This window comes from Polyodon spathula, chromosome 2 (assembly GCF_017654505.1).
Source record: "Polyodon spathula isolate WHYD16114869_AA chromosome 2, ASM1765450v1, whole genome shotgun sequence".
NCBI lineage: Eukaryota > Metazoa > Chordata > Actinopteri > Acipenseriformes > Polyodontidae > Polyodon > Polyodon spathula.
Window position 1 is genome coordinate 102,951,163 of NC_054535.1, and position 18,564 is coordinate 102,969,726.

The window sequence follows — 18,564 nt, forward strand, 5'->3', positions numbered from 1 at the left end:
GTTTGAGGTGGGGGTTCAGTGTTTGAGGTTGGGGGGTTCAGTGTTTGAGGTGGGTGTTCATTGTTTGCAGCTCTTCCACTCTGCCCTCTCAGCTGGGATTGCTGCAGAGCCAAATGGAAATGCACAGTACAGTGAGGGGGTGAACTGCGACGAGGCTTCAAATAAAGACATGCATCAGCAAAAAATAAATAAATAAATAAATCCTCAACTTTCTTTTTCATCCCCAGCTGCTTTCCAGGCAAAAGTTCCCTCTTGAAGAGCTAGTGGCAGCATCCGCCTCCACGTTAACTCCTGCAGAATTGTCAGCCGTTACACAACACTCTGGCCTGTCTGACAGGCATTCCCAAATAAACTCTACTGCTTTACATAGCTGGAAAGAAATCATTACAGCATGTTTGAGTTTTAGTGCACTCAGCATTTGATAATTTTTGATATAAGTATATAATATGTGTATGCAAAGTTAAAAATAAGTACATCTTAGTGAGGGATAGAAAACATTTGGTTACTAAAGAAAATGAACTCCTAAATGACCTGTCAGTGTCTACACACACCCAATGGAAACAAGCAAATGTACATTCACATACCAGTACTTAGTAAAAATTAGAAAAATGTATTTTTGTTTTATTATTTTCATTTTTGTTGTTAATTTACATTTACAGTGGAGAAACACCTATGATCAGTTTACCATTACATCCTCAATGGTTTAGTAATTTTAAGTACTTATCTTTTTATTTCTGAGTATTTTGTTACCTTTTGTTTTATGAAAACAAAAAAAAGTAAGAACTGCCGATGGATCCCCTGTTTCATGCGCTTACCGTTTCACAGATCATACTATTAATACTGTTAGTTTTACAAAAATAATAAACATGGATAAAGTAAAGCAAGGTCAATTTATGAATAATGTGTAGTGGTAGTAAAATGGAAGGAAAATAAATGTAGTGTTCATCATTAACAGTTTCTGAAATATGGCAGGATGTTAATACAAACGTTGCCATATAAACAAAGCCAAAAAGCCACATGAATGCAATATGGCAGCCATATAAGGGTCATAAGTCAAAGTGAAGGTTGACTGTGTTTTTGCCCGTAGAGATCGGATGTCCTTGTTAATAGGTACTCACAAAACAATCAGCACAACTGGTACCTTTACTGTCCAAGGACTAGATGGGAGCAATTACTAAACTACTCATTTACCCCCATAGTGGAAGGTCCCTCCAGGGCAGGGTTAAGGCACATTGGCAGCACGGAGGTAACTGAGGGGCAGCTGGCATTATGGCTCCTGATTCTGTGTCAAAATAAAGGACATCACTTTCTAGACTGCCAATCAGAAACCTTTCATAAATGCTCAATCCAGAAATAAACAAAAAGGCACACTCACGCACAGCATAATAATACTTGCCACCAGCAAATGGCATGGTACTTTTTAAATGCATTTCTTTCTTGAAAATGGATACAACTTTATAGAGGGGAACTATAAAAGAAATGTGTGTGTGTGCAGGCTATCAAAGCTGCATTGTAACATGCAATACCATATGCAATATTTTCTTTTAATTTATACAACTGATTAACATTGACAAGTAAGTCACACAAGGAGTTCAGTATTAAAAGGAGCACATGCAGTGCAGTGGGTGTGTATTCCTCTAGACAATATCTTGACAGATTTGCAGACAGTAGGGACTGACTTGCTAGTTTAGATTCATTATGGTATTTCACTGCACATCCTCCCCTCTCCAGAAGTCAAAGTTATCCTCATATCACAAAATAATTGAGGCTTTTACTTGAGGTGACTAACAGCAAATTGTGGCGCAGTATACAGGCTTGCTTAGCTGATTAAAATGTACACAGTGTATAGCTTGTTTCCGAGCTGTTTGTAACACATTTAGTATATGAAACAAGATATATTCTTTGAGCCCAACAACTGCTAATCATGTCTCCCTTTAGAGTTTTGAGTTCTAATTATGAGGTGTTAATCAAGGTCAGTCAAAATACCAGGTTGTTCTGCTTGGAAATTAACCATCTCACTGTTGTATTTTTAAGCGTTACAGATATAAAATAATCACAAATTAAAAAAAAAACCAATATATGAGCAGTTAATAAAACTTTTGCTTTTTTCTGGTTTCTAGCGACATATAACAAATCCATTTTTAAAACAACTGAACTGCATAAACCTGAGCTGTTTGAATTCCAAGGTGTATTTAAATATTTATTTGATTTTGGTAGCGATTACCGTCATTTTCAGAATCTAACGTACACTGTGTACCACAAATCATTGGCCAGCCTTGGGTTTACATCCCTTGTATGACGCACATCTCTTGAACACAACCCTCCTAAAAACACAATAGTATACTACTTTATATCATAACCTCATACATAACACATTGTCTGTATACTGTACAAAAAAAAATGAGCGAAATTATAATTAAACTCTCAGATCACATTTACTTTTTCATAGCAGTATTTGTTCCATAGTGCAGTATGTTTTCTGTTGTACTGGAACTGATGTGGTCAACTAGTGTTTCTACTGTTTGCTTTTTCTCAGGGTCATAATACCTTTGTATTAAAAGGGCATCCAAATGATATTTTTGAAAAGTTTCTGTAATTGGGACAATTCATAGTCAGAGATGGTTTGCAGTTTTAGGCTGATAGTGCTGTTTCAAAAGATTGTATTACTTATTTGAAATATTTATCCATACCCACGATTACTTGGTGTGTTCTACATTACATGTACTGTAAAGCAGCACATCTATAAAGCAGTAAATGCATGTTCTAGTCTGCAAAATAATATTGTCACTATCAAAGCAACAGAGCTAACATTTCTCGTAAGATGGTGAGGCACCTGATAATTCAAAGTTGAAATTCTTTGAACCTATGGCTCCAAAATAATTAAAACTGCTTTTATTTCTTTTGACAGCCTGATTCTTATTCTATGGTGGCAGCTTCCTTTATTTCTTTCTTCCTTTCTTTTTTTGTTGTTGTGGTGTTTAAATATCCAGCAACGAACAACAACCAAGAACTGTATTCATCGCCACCACCAAAAACAAACAGCCTCCCGTTAACAAAACTCCAGTGTGGGCCTCCCCAATGTCAAAAGCCATTCACGTGTGAAAACTTCACAACTTCTTGCCTGATAAATGACTTGGAAAGTTTGACAGCTCAGAACGATACAGAGCGCTCTCCAACATTTGGCACAATGTGCGTTTGGCATACAGAGACTGCCTGTCAAATGCCTATGACTCCATACAGCAGCTAGGGACCCTACGGAGCAGCAGATGGGCCATTAAGGTAGTATTAATGTAGATGCCATCAGTTTTCACTTCTGACTGGGACATGCTCTTTAGAGCTCTGAGCAGCTGCTGCCATTTACTGTGACAGCTTCCTGCTAACCTTCGCCAACTGGCACTTGCTGCTTCTTTGTACCTGAGCTTTTAAATGTACAACTTTAACTATGTCAGATTCTTTATTTGCATTATTCCACTGTAGATAGCAGGTCCTTCATCATGAGCACCGCTACAGTAATCATTTTAGTTAAATATTAAAAGTGGCCCCTGCTAATATGAAAAAAACTAAAGCATTAATCATCTAAAACAATTAGTCTGTAATATATCCTTCAATATGATGTTTATTATTTTAAATCCAGAACTATTGGTATATATTAGTTTTGTTTTAAAAGTAATCTAGTCCATTAGAATAAAAATAATACAAATCAGTATTATCATTTACCCATATAGTACTATATATATAATCTAAAGTCCAACTTCGGGTTAAGATTTTAGGCTGCCACAGAGCACTGACCTTGGCCACATACAACTGCAGATCTCTTTCAGATGGAGCAAGACTTCTACAGTTGGAAGAAGAACTTGGCAGAATCAAGTGGAACATCATAGGACTAAGCGAAGTATGGCGAAAAGATGAAGGACTACTAGAACTCAAGAGTGGACATCTTCTCTTCTACCGAGGCACTACCAATGGATGAACAGGAGACATTGGATTAATTATCCACAAGAGAATCAAGAATAACGCAGTAGAGATTGACAGTTCGTCAGAGACGTATGCAAGACTTATAGTGAAAGTTTCAAGGAAGTATGAACTTCAGATCATTCAAGTATATGCACCAATAACAAGCTACTCGGTTGAAGTTGAAGATTTTTTTGAAGAAGTACAAGAACTACATGAAAATGGGAATAGCCACCATAAGTTCATCATGAGTGATTTCAATGCCAAAATAGGAGCCCAGCAATCTGGACATGGCAACAGGAATAAGAGGGGTGAGAGATTAGTTGAATTTGCAGAGAACAAGAACTTTAATTATTCATCATTAATACCTTCTTCCAGAAGAAACCCATGAGGAAATGGACAAGGATAGGACCCAACGGAGTGAAGAATGAAATTGAATATATACTCACCAACAAGAAGCACACCGTACAAGATGTCTCAGTACTGAACAGTTTTAACACAGGAAGTGACCAGACTTGTAAAATGCAAAAATACAACTAAACACAGGAGAGAGCGAAACCTGTGATGACGAAATCCAACACAATCACCGTAGAAATGCTCCAGAAGCAAAGCCTGTTGTTTTAACTGGAACTGAAGAATAGATTCAGTGCTCTTCAAGATCTGCAAAAAGATGAAGCAATCGAGATAAACAAAATCTAAGAGGAAGTGTCGCAATTAATTGCAGAAACAGCAAAAAAACGTTGCTGGAACACAGAGTACAAAATGCAACCAGAAGATCATACAAGAGACAAAAGTCCTCATGAGGAAAAGAAGGGAAATGCAAAAAACAACAGCTCTGAAGTCAAAGACTGAATACATTGAGCTCTGCAAGACAGTATGAAATTGCATTACTGAGGATATGCGGTCGTTCAACTGTAGGTTGGTAGAGAAAACTATTGAAAATAACCGAAGCATGAAGAAAACAAAACAAAGACTAATCATCGGGAAACAAGAGGATGGGACTTTCATCAAGAACAGCAAATTGATTTTGAAGAGAGTCGAAGACTTTTACAGAAAATTATATCAAGATGAAAACAGCAAAGTAGCAGATGATGAAGAGGAGACGGGAAAAAATGCAACCCGAGGAAGAAGTTCCAGACGTTCTACTGGAAGAAGTGAAACATGCTATCAAACATATGAACACAAGAAAGGCACCTGGAGAAGACGGCATAACAATTGACATCGTGAAAGAAGGTGGTGAAGAACTGGCAAAAATACTGTTGCATATTTTTACAGATTGTACTAAGCAAATGACTGGAACAACACATCAGTGATACTTTACATGAGAAAGGAGATCAAGAAGACCCAAGAACTTCACACCTATTAGCTTACTTCCTATAATCTACAACATTTTTGCCAAGATACTTACCAACAGACTCCAAGATAAATTTGACTCGGCACAATTAAATGAGCAAGAAGGATTCAGGAGTGAATTTAGTACCATCTTCAAGTTGTACGACAAGTGATTCAAATCATCAACGAGTATTAACTACCACTTTGCTTGGGATTCATCGACTATGAAAAAGCCTTTGACTCTGTTTACACAAGATCTGTATTAAACTCTCTGAAAAACAAGGAATTGAGAAAACGTATCAGCACCATCAGCACTTGATCAGCACCACGTACAAGAATGTGACATCCACAGTAAGACTCCATAAAAACAGAGACAAAATCAAGATTAAAAGAGTTCGTAAAGGAGATACAATTTACCCAAAGCTCTTCACGGCCACCCTAGAAGACATTTTCAAAACACTGGATTGGGAAAATAAGGGGCTGAAGATCAATGGAGCCTACCTGAATCACCTACAATTTGCTGATTACATCTTCATATTTACAACATGCCCAGAAGAATTACAAACAACAACACAAGAACTACACAAGGCTAGCATCAAAGTGGGTTTGAAAATGCACCTTCAATAAATATACTACTCCACAGGCAATTGAAGTCAATGGGATCAAGTTTGAAGAAATCAATAACTACTTATACTTAGGACAGTTAGCTTCGGCAAGGGAGAACCAAATGTGCGAAATCAACAGAAGAGCAAAAGTGGGCTGAAGTGTCTTTGGAAGATTAAGCATGGTTCTGAAAGGAAAACAACCATTATGCCTCAAGAGGAGATTCTTTGACCAATGTGTGCTGCCAATGCTAACTTAAGGATGATAAAATTACAAACGACTCAACAGAGTATGGAAATAACAAGAAGGAAGGAATGGATAACAATGCAAACAAAAGTATGAAATGTTATTATCAGAGCGAAAAGACTGAAATGGCAGCGGGCCGGACATGTAGCAAGAAGAATAGACCGTCGCTGGACCAAGGAGATACTAGACTGGATCCCAAGAGATATAAAGCGACCAAGAAGAAGACCTCCAGGAAGATGTCAAGATTAAATTAGGAAACAAGCTGGAGAAACGTGGATGAGGAACGTAGCAGAGTGGGACATCAGGCCGGCTTTTGTGGAAAAATCTTGGGGAGGTCTTCATCTGGCAATTAATTGAAAAAAGGCTGAAGATGATGATTATATATATATATATATATATATAATAGATACCTTATATATATATATATATTTCATATCACTCAATCACTCAAATCGTCGGGATATACTTGTTTTGTTTTTTTATAAAAGTAATGATATCCATTACAATTATTATTATTATTATTATTATTATTATTATTATTATTATTATTATTATTATTATTATTATAATAATAATAATAACAAAAATCTAGTAAACAACAAATAATGTATCTTTATACAAAAATCTTAGGACTTCAAAGCAGTTGTTTCAATAATAGTTTTGTCTGAAAACTCATGAACTTTATAGCTAAAGTTGTTGTGGTAGTAACATGGTCAATGTAAAGAACACAGCGCTGTAACAGTTTTCCCCTATTGTATGGAAAAAGGTATTTGTAGGAATGCAGTAACTGTGGGCTGACCTATGTATTGTCACCAAAGGTAAAAAAATAAATAAAAACGCTTCTAACCAAGTGAATCAGAAGCAGGGAAAGCACAGGGGTTCACAGAGCATGGACGACGCGACTTGACCACCCTTGAATACCTACCACAGGCAGGAACTGCCAGCACTAAGTTCAAACACAGACAAGCATTGCAAGCTCCACTGAACCGGTCAAAGCTGATACTGTGAGCAGCTATCAACAGACCCATTCAACCAGCTGTTATCTAGAATGGAAGAGGTTAGTGTTTTCTGGCATCACCTGATCTGCCCACTGTCTAACTCTCCCTCTCTCACACACAGTCACTGCTCTGTATTGTGACCCACAAATTACTATGACTTTTTATTAACAGCAACAAATAGGGCTCGGATGGTCCTGTTGAAATGTGACATGCCAAGCATAGAGGCTGCCTCCATCTCCCTTTCTCAGCATTGGGTTTCAACAAATGAAGACTTTTCTTCTTTTTTCTTTACAAAAGAATACACAGTGACTCCTCAGGGAGAAAGGCACAATTCTGACAAGCTCAATCTCAGTTTCAGTAATGACAAAACAAGCGGCACCTACACATTTGCCAGTAAGCTTGTTTGTTTCACAGTCATTTTACCCATGGCACAACCACAGGGAATGCCAAGATTTAAACGACAAAAACAGGAATGTAAAGGTTCTTTTTGTTGAACTTGTATTGTGCTAAAAAAAAAAAATAAATGCAGTACAAAATGCTACCTGTACACAGTAGGTTTTAAAACATTGTTCAAACTCAATAATGTGGGATTGATAAAAAAGAAACTATGCAGCTATAATGCAAGAGAAATGGAAAGATATTGTAATACAGAAGGATACAGTACACACAAACACTATGAACATGTACATGGTATAAACATATAAATGCATTGAACATCAGGTTTTTTAACAAGATGTACCATTCTGCAGCATGCCCTGTATGTGTGGGTATACATTGCATCCAGAGGTTATTCTGCTGAAAAACTGAATCATTAAAAAGGGCTGGGATGTGCCTGGAGACTATTCGAATGAATACAGGATATGTCTGTGTTGTTTATTTAAAGAGACCAAAGCACACTATAAGAATGAATAAAAATCACTACCTGAGCAGTACATTAACAAAGCAAAAACAAGTTTAAAATCACTATTTAATGAAACACAGCATTTTGATTTTAATACTCTTTAAAATGTGCAGCTGAATATCTTGGGGAAGTTTGTTCCAATATAATTTGTTCCAGTGACTGAAAGAGCGCAGAGCTGCTGAAATCATGTCTGCTGGAAGAAAGAGTTGCATTTTTTTTTCTTAATCTCTTCCACATAAGGGAAAGAATAACGTTTGACAATCACTGACTGTGTGACTAGTAGTGTTTGCTAATAACATGCAAAACCAGGCACCCAAAGCTGAACAGATGAGAGCAAAAACAGCTTTTCCTCTGAGGATGTTACCCAACGCAGAGACAGCCAGCACTTCAGGATTTCACAAAGTATCAGAAACCTTTTTGTTTCCAACAACTAAATGTAAAAAAAAACAAAAAAAAACAAACAAAAAAAACAAACAAAAAAAACAAACAAAAAAAAACAAATATAGTTTAGCATGTTTTTTTTTTGTTTGTTTTTTTTTTTCCTGGCAACCGTGCTCAACAAAATCCCACTCATGCAGAAAAGGGATGAAATTCCATCATCCGAGCATGACATCTCAGAATTCAAACTTAATGAGAGCTTTGGCAGCTTCTGTCGAAGGCAGACAGTGATTAACAAAACACTTCAGAGTACAGGACCCAGCAGTGCTCAAAGAAAACAGTGATGATCTCCACTTAATCGCAGAAAAGCCCAAAGCATCTGCCAGCAGAGGAGTGCGGGAACCGCGTGGAGCGATCGCTCGGATAGGCTGTCATCTCCAGAGATCCGCAACCATATGCTCAGCTCAACTGCAAACTCCAAAGAAGTACATTTTCTGACAAAATACAGGGAAAAATATGACATTCAAACAAGTGTGCTCACTCATCCTGAACAAGAGTGCGAGGTGGATTTCATCTGCACATGTCAGATTTATGCACCGTTTAAACACTAGCAAAATTCATTTGTTCGGAACGTAAACAGAACTGCGAGAGCAACAGATAGAATTAATGTTTATTTGCTCCGCAGTCTTCCATAAAATACAATGCTTGTATACATAGAAATATAATATACCATAATCTAGTTTAAGTGAGGCTCGTAAAACAAAAGCCATGATAATCAATAATGGATTCAACAGTTAAGTGCTGGATCAATACTATACAGAACCAAAAGTGCTTGCTATCCCCAGTCACATAGCCTACAAACCTGAAACCTTTGTGATGCACTTGACTGCTGTATAATCTTACTATTCTTTATTCTCCATTCTGTGAGGAACAGTGTGCATCAGCTAGCCTTTTGTGCTTTCCAGTATTTTTAAGTCAAATGCGTTACCTGTTAATAGCACTAGCAATATTAACATTGTCGCCACTGTTAGTCTGTTGATGATCTTTTTGTTCTTGCCTTGTATTCTATATTAATGTCGTATATGAAGATATTTCAATGGTACAATAGATACTTCCTGGTACTGAATCACTTCTTGTAATGTGCCTCAGTTTCAATCTAGATGTTTACTAGACAAAAGAGGAAGTGATGAGATACTAAGAAGAAACAATTTTAGTAGATTTATTTTATGATCTACAGAGTGGTGCTCGAAAAATCTGCATGTCCTGAATTAAATAAATAAATAAATAAATATCACGAGATACTCAGCACAACAAGACCAGTGATAATGCTGCTAATACCAATAATACAGTTTAAATCTCCTTTACAGGTGTGTACTGAAGTACAGCAGACAACTGGAAGAAAAAGATGGATGTGGGCTCCTATCTAATTCTATCATACAACCTTATAAAAAAAAAACTAATAAAAGATATGGATAGGGACATTCATTCCACTTTTGTGTCTGCATTTCCATGAGTTATTTTTATGTTATGTCATGAAAATTGTGACATACTGTATTGCATCACAAATAGATTCTATTGCTAAGCATACTGCAGATCATCCACTGTTTATAAAACGCTAAGAATCACAAAGATGTAAGTAAACTTTGATAATGTTTTTATACTTATATGAGGATATTTTAACAGAAGAATTTGGGGAAAACCACCAGGTATAAAGAACACAGAAGCTCCGTGCTGCCTACTCGGTATGTCCCGTACAGTACCTTCAAATGAGTTTGAGGAGCGTGAGTATTCTTACTGATACATCAAATATCATGACTCTAAGTTATTTGTGTCATTGTCCGAAGGCTGGCTTGTTATCGCAGGATCCTTCCATTACATACATACCGTAAGTCATGTTTTTTCTTGACATATCCTTTATTCCCATGATAATGTGCACAGTTAAAATTCACTTTTTCACACATAAAAGAAAGCACACATTGTATAATGCACACTTGTCTACAACATGCATTGTCATGCATGGAATTGGTCTTTGTATAACACACAAAAACACCTGCATATAACATGGATTTAATGTCATTGTTGAAATCAATTATTTCGCAGATCACAAACAAGAAGATCGGTAAAAAGACTTGTGTTATTAGGAAATGATTAATGCCAATGATACGAGACATTTTTAAATGTTCTTGGATGTTGCCTAAGTCCTGAAAACAAATAGTTTATTAAAGATTGCAGTTTCATAGCACAGTATTCATGGCTAATCTGTACTACAACTACATTACAACTGCAGTAGTATTTGTATCTATTTCAATAAGAGGCATTTAAGGTGACAGAGTGCAAGCACAAAAGTTTTTTTTTTTTCCCTTGGGATGGAAGCAGTACTGTTGAGATGAGCCAATTTTACTAATTGATTTCTCCCATGGAATCCATATTTTTCACACAGATAAATGATAATTTAATGATAGCTGGAGCTTCAAAAGCCCCACAACCATGATAGGTTTTGAAGGCCTAATTTGGAGGGGGAGAGAGAGAGAGAGAGAGAGAGAGAGAGAGAGAGAGAGAGAGAGAGAGAGAGAGAGAGAGAGAGAGAGAGAGAGAGTTTCTTAATTATGCATAAAGTTGATTTGATAAAATGGAAAGTTCTGCACATACAGTCGCAGTCAAAAGTATTGGGTAGTTAAAATGAGAAGTTTCTATAGTTTCTAATTATTATTTTGAAAGATATAAATTAAAGTAGAGATTCAGCTTTATAATAAAACAATACAGTATTGCATAACATGCATAACATGACAAATAGCATGCAAAAACCAGTCATACTTTGACAAAAGTATGTGGGCAATCAACATATTTCAGATTAAACCCATTTGTTGCTAATTGACAGTTATCATGGTTGAAAGCCCAAACCAATATAGAATAAACACATAATCATCTAGTGCTGAAAAAATACATTGGAAATGTGTGATTAAAAAAGCAACAACAGTTGTTAAAACTAAAGGAGTGGAACAATTTCAAAATGGCTACAACTAAATGAAAAAGGAGAAAGTACCAGAAAAACAGCAGAACGACTCTGAAAAGCACTGTGCAGGTTATTATTGACAAACACAGGAGAACAGGAACTACAACAACTAGCTCCAGGTGTGGAAGACCAAGAAAGATTGCTGCAAAATCTGGAAGAAGAATCATTCAAGCAGCTCGGCAAAATCCTCTGAATACTGCAAAAGATTTGACACAAGAATTGAGAGAAGATGGTCAAGAAATTCATAAGCGAACAATTCAACAATACCTTAAGAAGATGAATGCCCATGGGCAAAAACCAAGACAAAAATCTTTGTTAAAAACTATACACAAAAGAAAGCGACTGGAGTTTTCCACTGAATACTTAATAAGAAAGCAACAATATGTTTGGCGGAATAGAGGAAAATCATTTAAAGACAAGTTCCTCATGCCCAGTGTTAAACATGTTTGCTTGTTTTTTTGACCCTATGCATTCTGTGAAGTCTACAAAAGCATTTCTGAAAAAATTGAAGATTACAGTTATGGTCTGGCCATCTCAGTCTCCAGATTTGAATCCCATTAATTAGTAATAAATACAGTATAATTGTAAATCTCGAAAAACTGCTCACTTCTAAATCTTTTGTCGTCATCTTTGTATTACTTCAGTATAAATACATGTTAATTTGGATTCATATGTTGTTTTTTTCTGACTTTATGTGAACGAAAAGACACACATTTGCCCATTTTCCCATTGGAAATAGTGATATTTTGAAATATCATTGTGCTGGTCACAAAAGCAAAGTTTGTGGGGAATAATAGACATTTTCTATACTTTTGAGGCATAAGCAATTAGGAAATAATACTTACTACCCAGGAACAAAAATTGTGTTACATAGTGTTATCAGCCTGTTTAGCTAGATATTAAATAAACATTTCTTCTCCCATAAATGATTAGGTTATACTTTTTATAAGTAAGCAGTGTTCTTTCTGGACTCCAAGGAAACAAAGGAAGTGCAGTTTTCCTTGACATGTGTTTAAACTGGTGAGACAGAAGTGCCCTGTTGGTACAGTACCAGGGGTAAAAGAACAGTTTGGTGGTAGCATACCCTGCTGGCACAGCACAGTATTATATATGTGTTAGCATCACCAATTAACATATTATGCAATTACTAAAAAAAAAAAGCTTGTCATTAAAAGCTGAATGGATAAATGTGATCACTAATAACAGTCATTTAACAGTACAGTAATCCCTGGCTAGAGTACCCTCTGATTAACCGCGCCCTCGGCTATAACACGCATTATTCATGTCTCCCAATTTTTTACAAGTTTTACAAGGTTACATAGTTACTTTCTGGGCATTGCATTCAACTACAATGTTATTATCTTCCATTTCTCTTGTTCTAAAGTGTATATAGGAAGGTGATTTGCTGCACCATGCGATGTGTGGATTGTAACTATTCAACTAACAAGTAAACTACTTTGGTTACTTTATAACAGTAAAAACACAGCTTCAGTAACCATCGACACCGCAGAGGCTTACTGTTTCAATTCAAAAAGTAATTTACTCAGCACAGTACATCAAAGCAACGACACAGAAACAAAAGAAAAAAAACACAGACTTCATCTCAACAGAACTACAGTGAGATGTTACAAATCTACATCCGTACACATGTGTAAGCCAGGGCAGGCCATTGGTTTTAAAAATATGGTATTACATTTAAAAATAAGTCTACAATCTACTGTACTTTGCGTACATTATTTACGTGTTATTTCATTTATATAAATGTATATTGCCATATCAATTGTGCATTTAATATTGAAGTTAAACAGTACAGCACTTTTATTTTTGTTTAATTTCATATGCAGGCTATGGCCAAAAAATGTAATCAGGAAATGCATTTTAATTAATGTGCAGTGTTTTGTTTATTCATGAAAGGCATATGCTTTTAGTATAAAGCTTATTTTCCCTGTCTCCCTTTAAGTGTGTTCTGTCAGGGGATTACTGTCTATTCAATAACCAGATCATGTTGAACTATTAAGTGAGATGTTTCTATATCCTAGACAGAATTTAACTTGTGCAGAATTAGTATGCTGTTTAGCACTACTGAGCATCACCAGAATCCACTACTTTATTTCTTGTCTTCTCCCTGGAGTATCTGATGAGTTAAGCACAGAAACAGTTGAGCGCCACCTGTTGAGTTTAACAGCAGTTTGTTTGAAATCTGCGTCATCAGAAACAACATGCCCCTAGTGCTTCACTTGGAGTTTTAGAACATAGCAGTTGCTAATCAAGCTCCCTATAGTGAGCAAGCCCTTCTTCCATTACTTATATCAGCTACACCGGGTATGTAGCAGAAAGAAAAGCTGTCAGTATGAGTCATTCAAATTATAATATCATAAATCAACAACTGCATTGAAAACACACACAGGCACACACACACACACACATACACACACACACACACACACGGAGACTTTTAGAGTTGTTTTACTATACCTGGTGTTCTTTGAAGTCAACTTTCCTGAAGTCATAACCCAGCTGTGCATAGAAGTTATTACCGAAACTGTAAGCATGTCCAGATTGAGTCCAGATGAACGTATGTCGGCTGCCACAAGCTACTCCGGCCACTTCAATGCCAGTGCCATCATCGTCCGGATTGGATGGCAAGAAAGCCTCTACCGGATAGGTTTTCATGGTCCTCTCCCCACTGCCAAGCCTGAAACCATTTTGTAAATGAGAAATTGATCTTCAATTATGGTATTTTCTTAAAAGGAGTGTTTTAAATGGTGAAGCAAGCAGCCTTGTGTCTGACAACAGAGAATCTGCTTGTTAGGAAGGCTGAGTAATCAACACCCCCAGAAGGATATCATAAGACCAGTTTACCAGAGAGCTGTCACAAAACATTAAGGAAATGAATGCTCTGAAGGATCAATTCAACTCAAACTGGATCAAAAGAACCACATGTGAGGACAGGAAGAAGAACACTCCAAACACAGAAAGAAAAGGGGCAGTCAAAAGAAAAAGGTTGACCATGGTTAAGTTGGGTAGATTCACAGTATTTGCATGGAAAAAGCACGGTAAACTGCAAACTTAGCTGGCAAATTTACAATAATAAACAATATAATGGTTAGTGGGGGAATTCATAGCTATCCATGATTCCCATCAGCTTTCTTAAAATGTTACTTAGTCTTTTTAGAACCGTGTGTGACTTTTAAAGGTTACAGCTCTGAAACTCACAGAGTACAAAACCTGAGCTATAGGAAAAAAGAACAATTACAGTTATAGGACTTTTCAAGCTATGAAGCATCTCAAAGCGCTTTACTGAGCATGTAAATTTCAGTACAAGGTACAATGGCTACAGCAGCCAAATGTGTCAGACATTATATGCTCTACATCCAGAGTGTGGTGAACAAATGCACATTTATTAATATATATTATTTTACAGGCCCTATAATATATCTATATATATATATATATATATATATATATATATATATATATATATATATATATATATATATATATATATATATATATATATATATAGTGCAGAGAAAAAGTTTGTGAACCCCTTAGGATTTTCACATTTTTAACATATTTCAAACCTAAAATTTTATTAGATCTTAATCTAAGTCCTAATAATAGATAAAGATAACCTGAATAAACAAATGACACAAAACATGATACTTTTTCAACATTTATTTATCCACAAATGATTCAGCATTCAATATCCATGTGTGAAAAAGTATGTGAAATTTAGATTCAGTAACTGGTGGCACCCCCTTGAGCAGCAATGACTTCAACTAAGTGTTTCCTGTAACTGTTGGTCAGTCTCTCCAATCGGTTTTGAGGAATTTTAGCCTATTCCTCCTTACAGAACTACTTTAACTCAGTGACATTTGAGGGCTTCCTTGCATGGACAGCTCTCTTCAGGTCCTGCCACAACATTTCGATGGGGCTTAGGTCCGGACTTTGACTAGGCCATTCTAAAACGCAGGATTTCTTCTTCTGCAGCCATTCTTTTGTAGATCTGCTTGTATGTTTAGGATCATTGTTGTGCTGCATGACCAACTTTCTGTTCAGTTTCCTGACAATCTCCACTAGAATCTTCTGATAATGCAGAATTCATGGTTGTGTCAATGATGGCAAGCAGTCCAGGTCCTGAGGCAGCAAAGCAGCCCCAAACCATCACACTCCCACCACCATGCTTAACAGTTGGTATGAGGTTCTTCTGTTCAAACACAGTGTTTGGTTTTTGCCAAACATAACATTTCTCATTGAGGCCAAAAAGTTCTTGAACTTTCTTCATCTGTCTGACAATGGACTGGTGGGGTCCCAAATCCTTAGAAGTGCTTTTGCAACCATTTCTTGACTGATGAGCATCAATAACTTTTTTTCTGAGGTCCTCAGAGATTTCTTTTAAGAACATAAGAACATAAGAAAGTTTACAAACGAGAGGAGGCCATTCGGCCCATCTTGCTCGTTTGGTTGTTAGTAGCTTATTGATCCCAAAATCTCATCAAGCAGCTTCTTGAAGGATCCCAGGGTGTCAGCTTCAACAACATTACTGGGGAGTTGATTCCAGACCCTCACAATTCTCTGTGTAAAAAAGTGTCTCCTATTTTCTGTTCTGAATGCCCCTTTTTCTAAACTCCATTTGTGACCCCTGGTCCTTGTTTCTTTTTTCAGGCTGAAAAAGTCCCTTGGGTCGACACTGTCAATACCTTTTAGAATTTTGAATGCTTGAATTAGGTCGCCACGTAGTCTTCTTTGTTCAAGACTGAACAGATTCAATTCTTTTAGCCTGTCTGCATGTGACATGCCTTTTAAGCCCGGAATAATTCTGGTCGCTCTTCTTTGCACTCTTTCTAGAGCAGCAATATCTTTTTTATAGCGAGGTGACCAGAACTGAACACAATATTCAAGATGAGGTCTTACAAGTGCATTGTACAGTTTTAACATTACTTCCCTTGATTTAAATTCAACACTTTTCACAATGTATCCGAGCATCTTGTTAGCCTTTTTTATAGCTTCCCCACATTGTCTAGATGAAGACATTTCTGAGTCAACAAAAACTCCTAGGTCTTTTTCATAGATTCCTTCTCCAATTTCAATATCTCCCATATGATATTTATAATGTACATTTTTATTTCCTGCGTGCAGTACCTTACACTTTTCTCTATTAAATGTCATTTGCCATGTGTCTGCCCAGTTCTGAATCTTGTCTAGATCATTTTGAATGACCTTTGCTGCTGCAACAGTGTTTGCCACTCCTCCTACTTTTGTGTCGTCTGCAAATTTAACAAGTTTGCTTACTATACCAGAATCTAAATCATTAATGTAGATTAGGAATAGCAGAGGACCTAATACTGATCCCTGTGGTACACCGCTGGTTACCACACTCCATTCTGAGGTTTTTCCTCTAATCAGTACTTTCTGTTTTCTACATGTTAACCACTCCCTAATCCATGTACATGTGTTTCCTTGAATCCCTACTGTGTTCAGTTTGAGAATTAATCTTTTGTGCGGGACTTTGTCAAAAGCTTTCTGGAAATCTAAATAAACCATGTCATATGCTTTGCAATTATCCATTATCGATGTTGCATCCTCAAAAAAATCAAGCAAGTTAGTTAGGCACGATCTCCCTTTCCTAAAACCATGTTGACTGTCTCCCAGGACCCTGTTACCATATAGGTAATTTTCCATTTTGGATCTTATTATAGTTTCCATAAGTTTGCATATAATAGAAGTCAGGCTTACTGGTCTGTAGTTACCTGGTTCAGTTTTGTTTCCCTTTTTGTGGATCGGTATTACGTTTGCAATTTTCCAGTCTGTCGGTACCACCCCTGTGTCAAGAGACTGCTGCATGATCTTGGTTAGCGGTTTGTAAATTACTTCTTTCATTTCTTTGAGTACTACTGGGAGGATCTCATCCGGCCCAGGGGATTTGTTTATTTTAAGAGCTCCTAGTCCCTTTAACACTTCTGCCTCAGTTATGCTAAAGTTATTTAAAACTGGATAGGAACTGGATGACATGTGGGGCATGTTGTCAGTATTTTCCTTTGTAAAAACTTGTGAAAAGTAATCATTTAACATATTTGCTATTTTTTTTTCTTCCTCTACGATTTTGCCATTTGTATCTCTTAAACATTTAATCTCCTCTTTGAATGTTCTCTTGCTGTTGTAATATTGGAAAAACATTTTGGAATTGGTTTTAGCTCCCTTAGCAATGTTCATTTCTATTTCTCTCTTGGCCTTTCTAACTTCCTTTTTGACTTGCGTTTGCAGTTCTGTGTACTCTTTCTGCGTACTTTCTTTTTGGTCCTTTTTTAATGCTCTGTAAAGTGCCTTTTTTCGCTGAATATTTTTTTAATTGATCTATTAAACCATTTTGGCAATTTAGTTTTACATTTAGATTTGTCTACTTTAGGGATATAATTGTTTTGCGCCTCTAGTACTACATTTTTGAAGAACAACCATCCTTCTTCTGTGGGTGTTTTCTCTATTTTACTCCAATCTACTTCTGTTAGTCTCTGTTTCATACCTTCATAGTTTGCTTTTCTAAAATTGTAAACCTTAGCTTTAGTCTTTACTTTTGTGGATTTAAAAAACACTTCAAATGAGACCATGTTGTGGTCTGAGTTTGCCAGTGGTTCTCTGACCTCTGTTTTAGTTATTCTATCTTCGTTATTTGAAAAGACTAAATCAAGGCATGCCTCCCCTCTAGTGGGTGCCTTGACAAATTGTGTTAGGAAGCAGTCATTTGTCATTTCCACCATTTCTATTTCATCCTTCGCGCTACCCACGGGGTTTTCCCATTTTATTTGGGGGAAGTTGAAATCCCCCATTAGTATGGCTTCTCCTTTGCTACATACATTTCTAATGTCATTGTATAACAGATTATTGTGCTCACCGTCTGAATCTGGTGGTCTATAGCATGCTCCTATTATTATGCCTTTTGAATTTTTGTCTGTTATTCTGACCCATATTGATTCGGTTTTATTTTCTTTGTCCAGGTTTAACACCTGGGCTTCAAGACTGTTTCTTATGTATAGCGCTACCCCTCCTCCTCTTCTGTCCTCCCTGTCTTTCCTATACAGTGTATACCCACAACACAATTTTGATTGTGGCATGATGTGTTTCCACACACCTGTATGGTGAAG

The 18,564-nt window shown here is 36.6% G+C and overlaps 1 protein-coding gene across 1 annotated transcript in view; it reads right to left on the reverse strand.

Moving 5' to 3' along the window:
* Nucleotides 1-11,585: 11,585 nt before the first annotated feature.
* Nucleotides 11,586-18,564, reverse strand: part of LOC121327369 (ultraviolet-B receptor UVR8-like) — a 72,983-nt gene continuing 66,004 nt past the window's right edge. The window contains exons 3-4 of the mRNA XM_041271350.1: nucleotides 13,898-14,117; nucleotides 11,586-11,618 (exon numbers count right to left, since the gene is read on the reverse strand). Coding sequence (XP_041127284.1) covers nucleotides 11,586-11,618; nucleotides 13,898-14,117 — 253 coding nt within the window. The remainder of the gene's footprint in view (nucleotides 11,619-13,897; nucleotides 14,118-18,564) is intronic.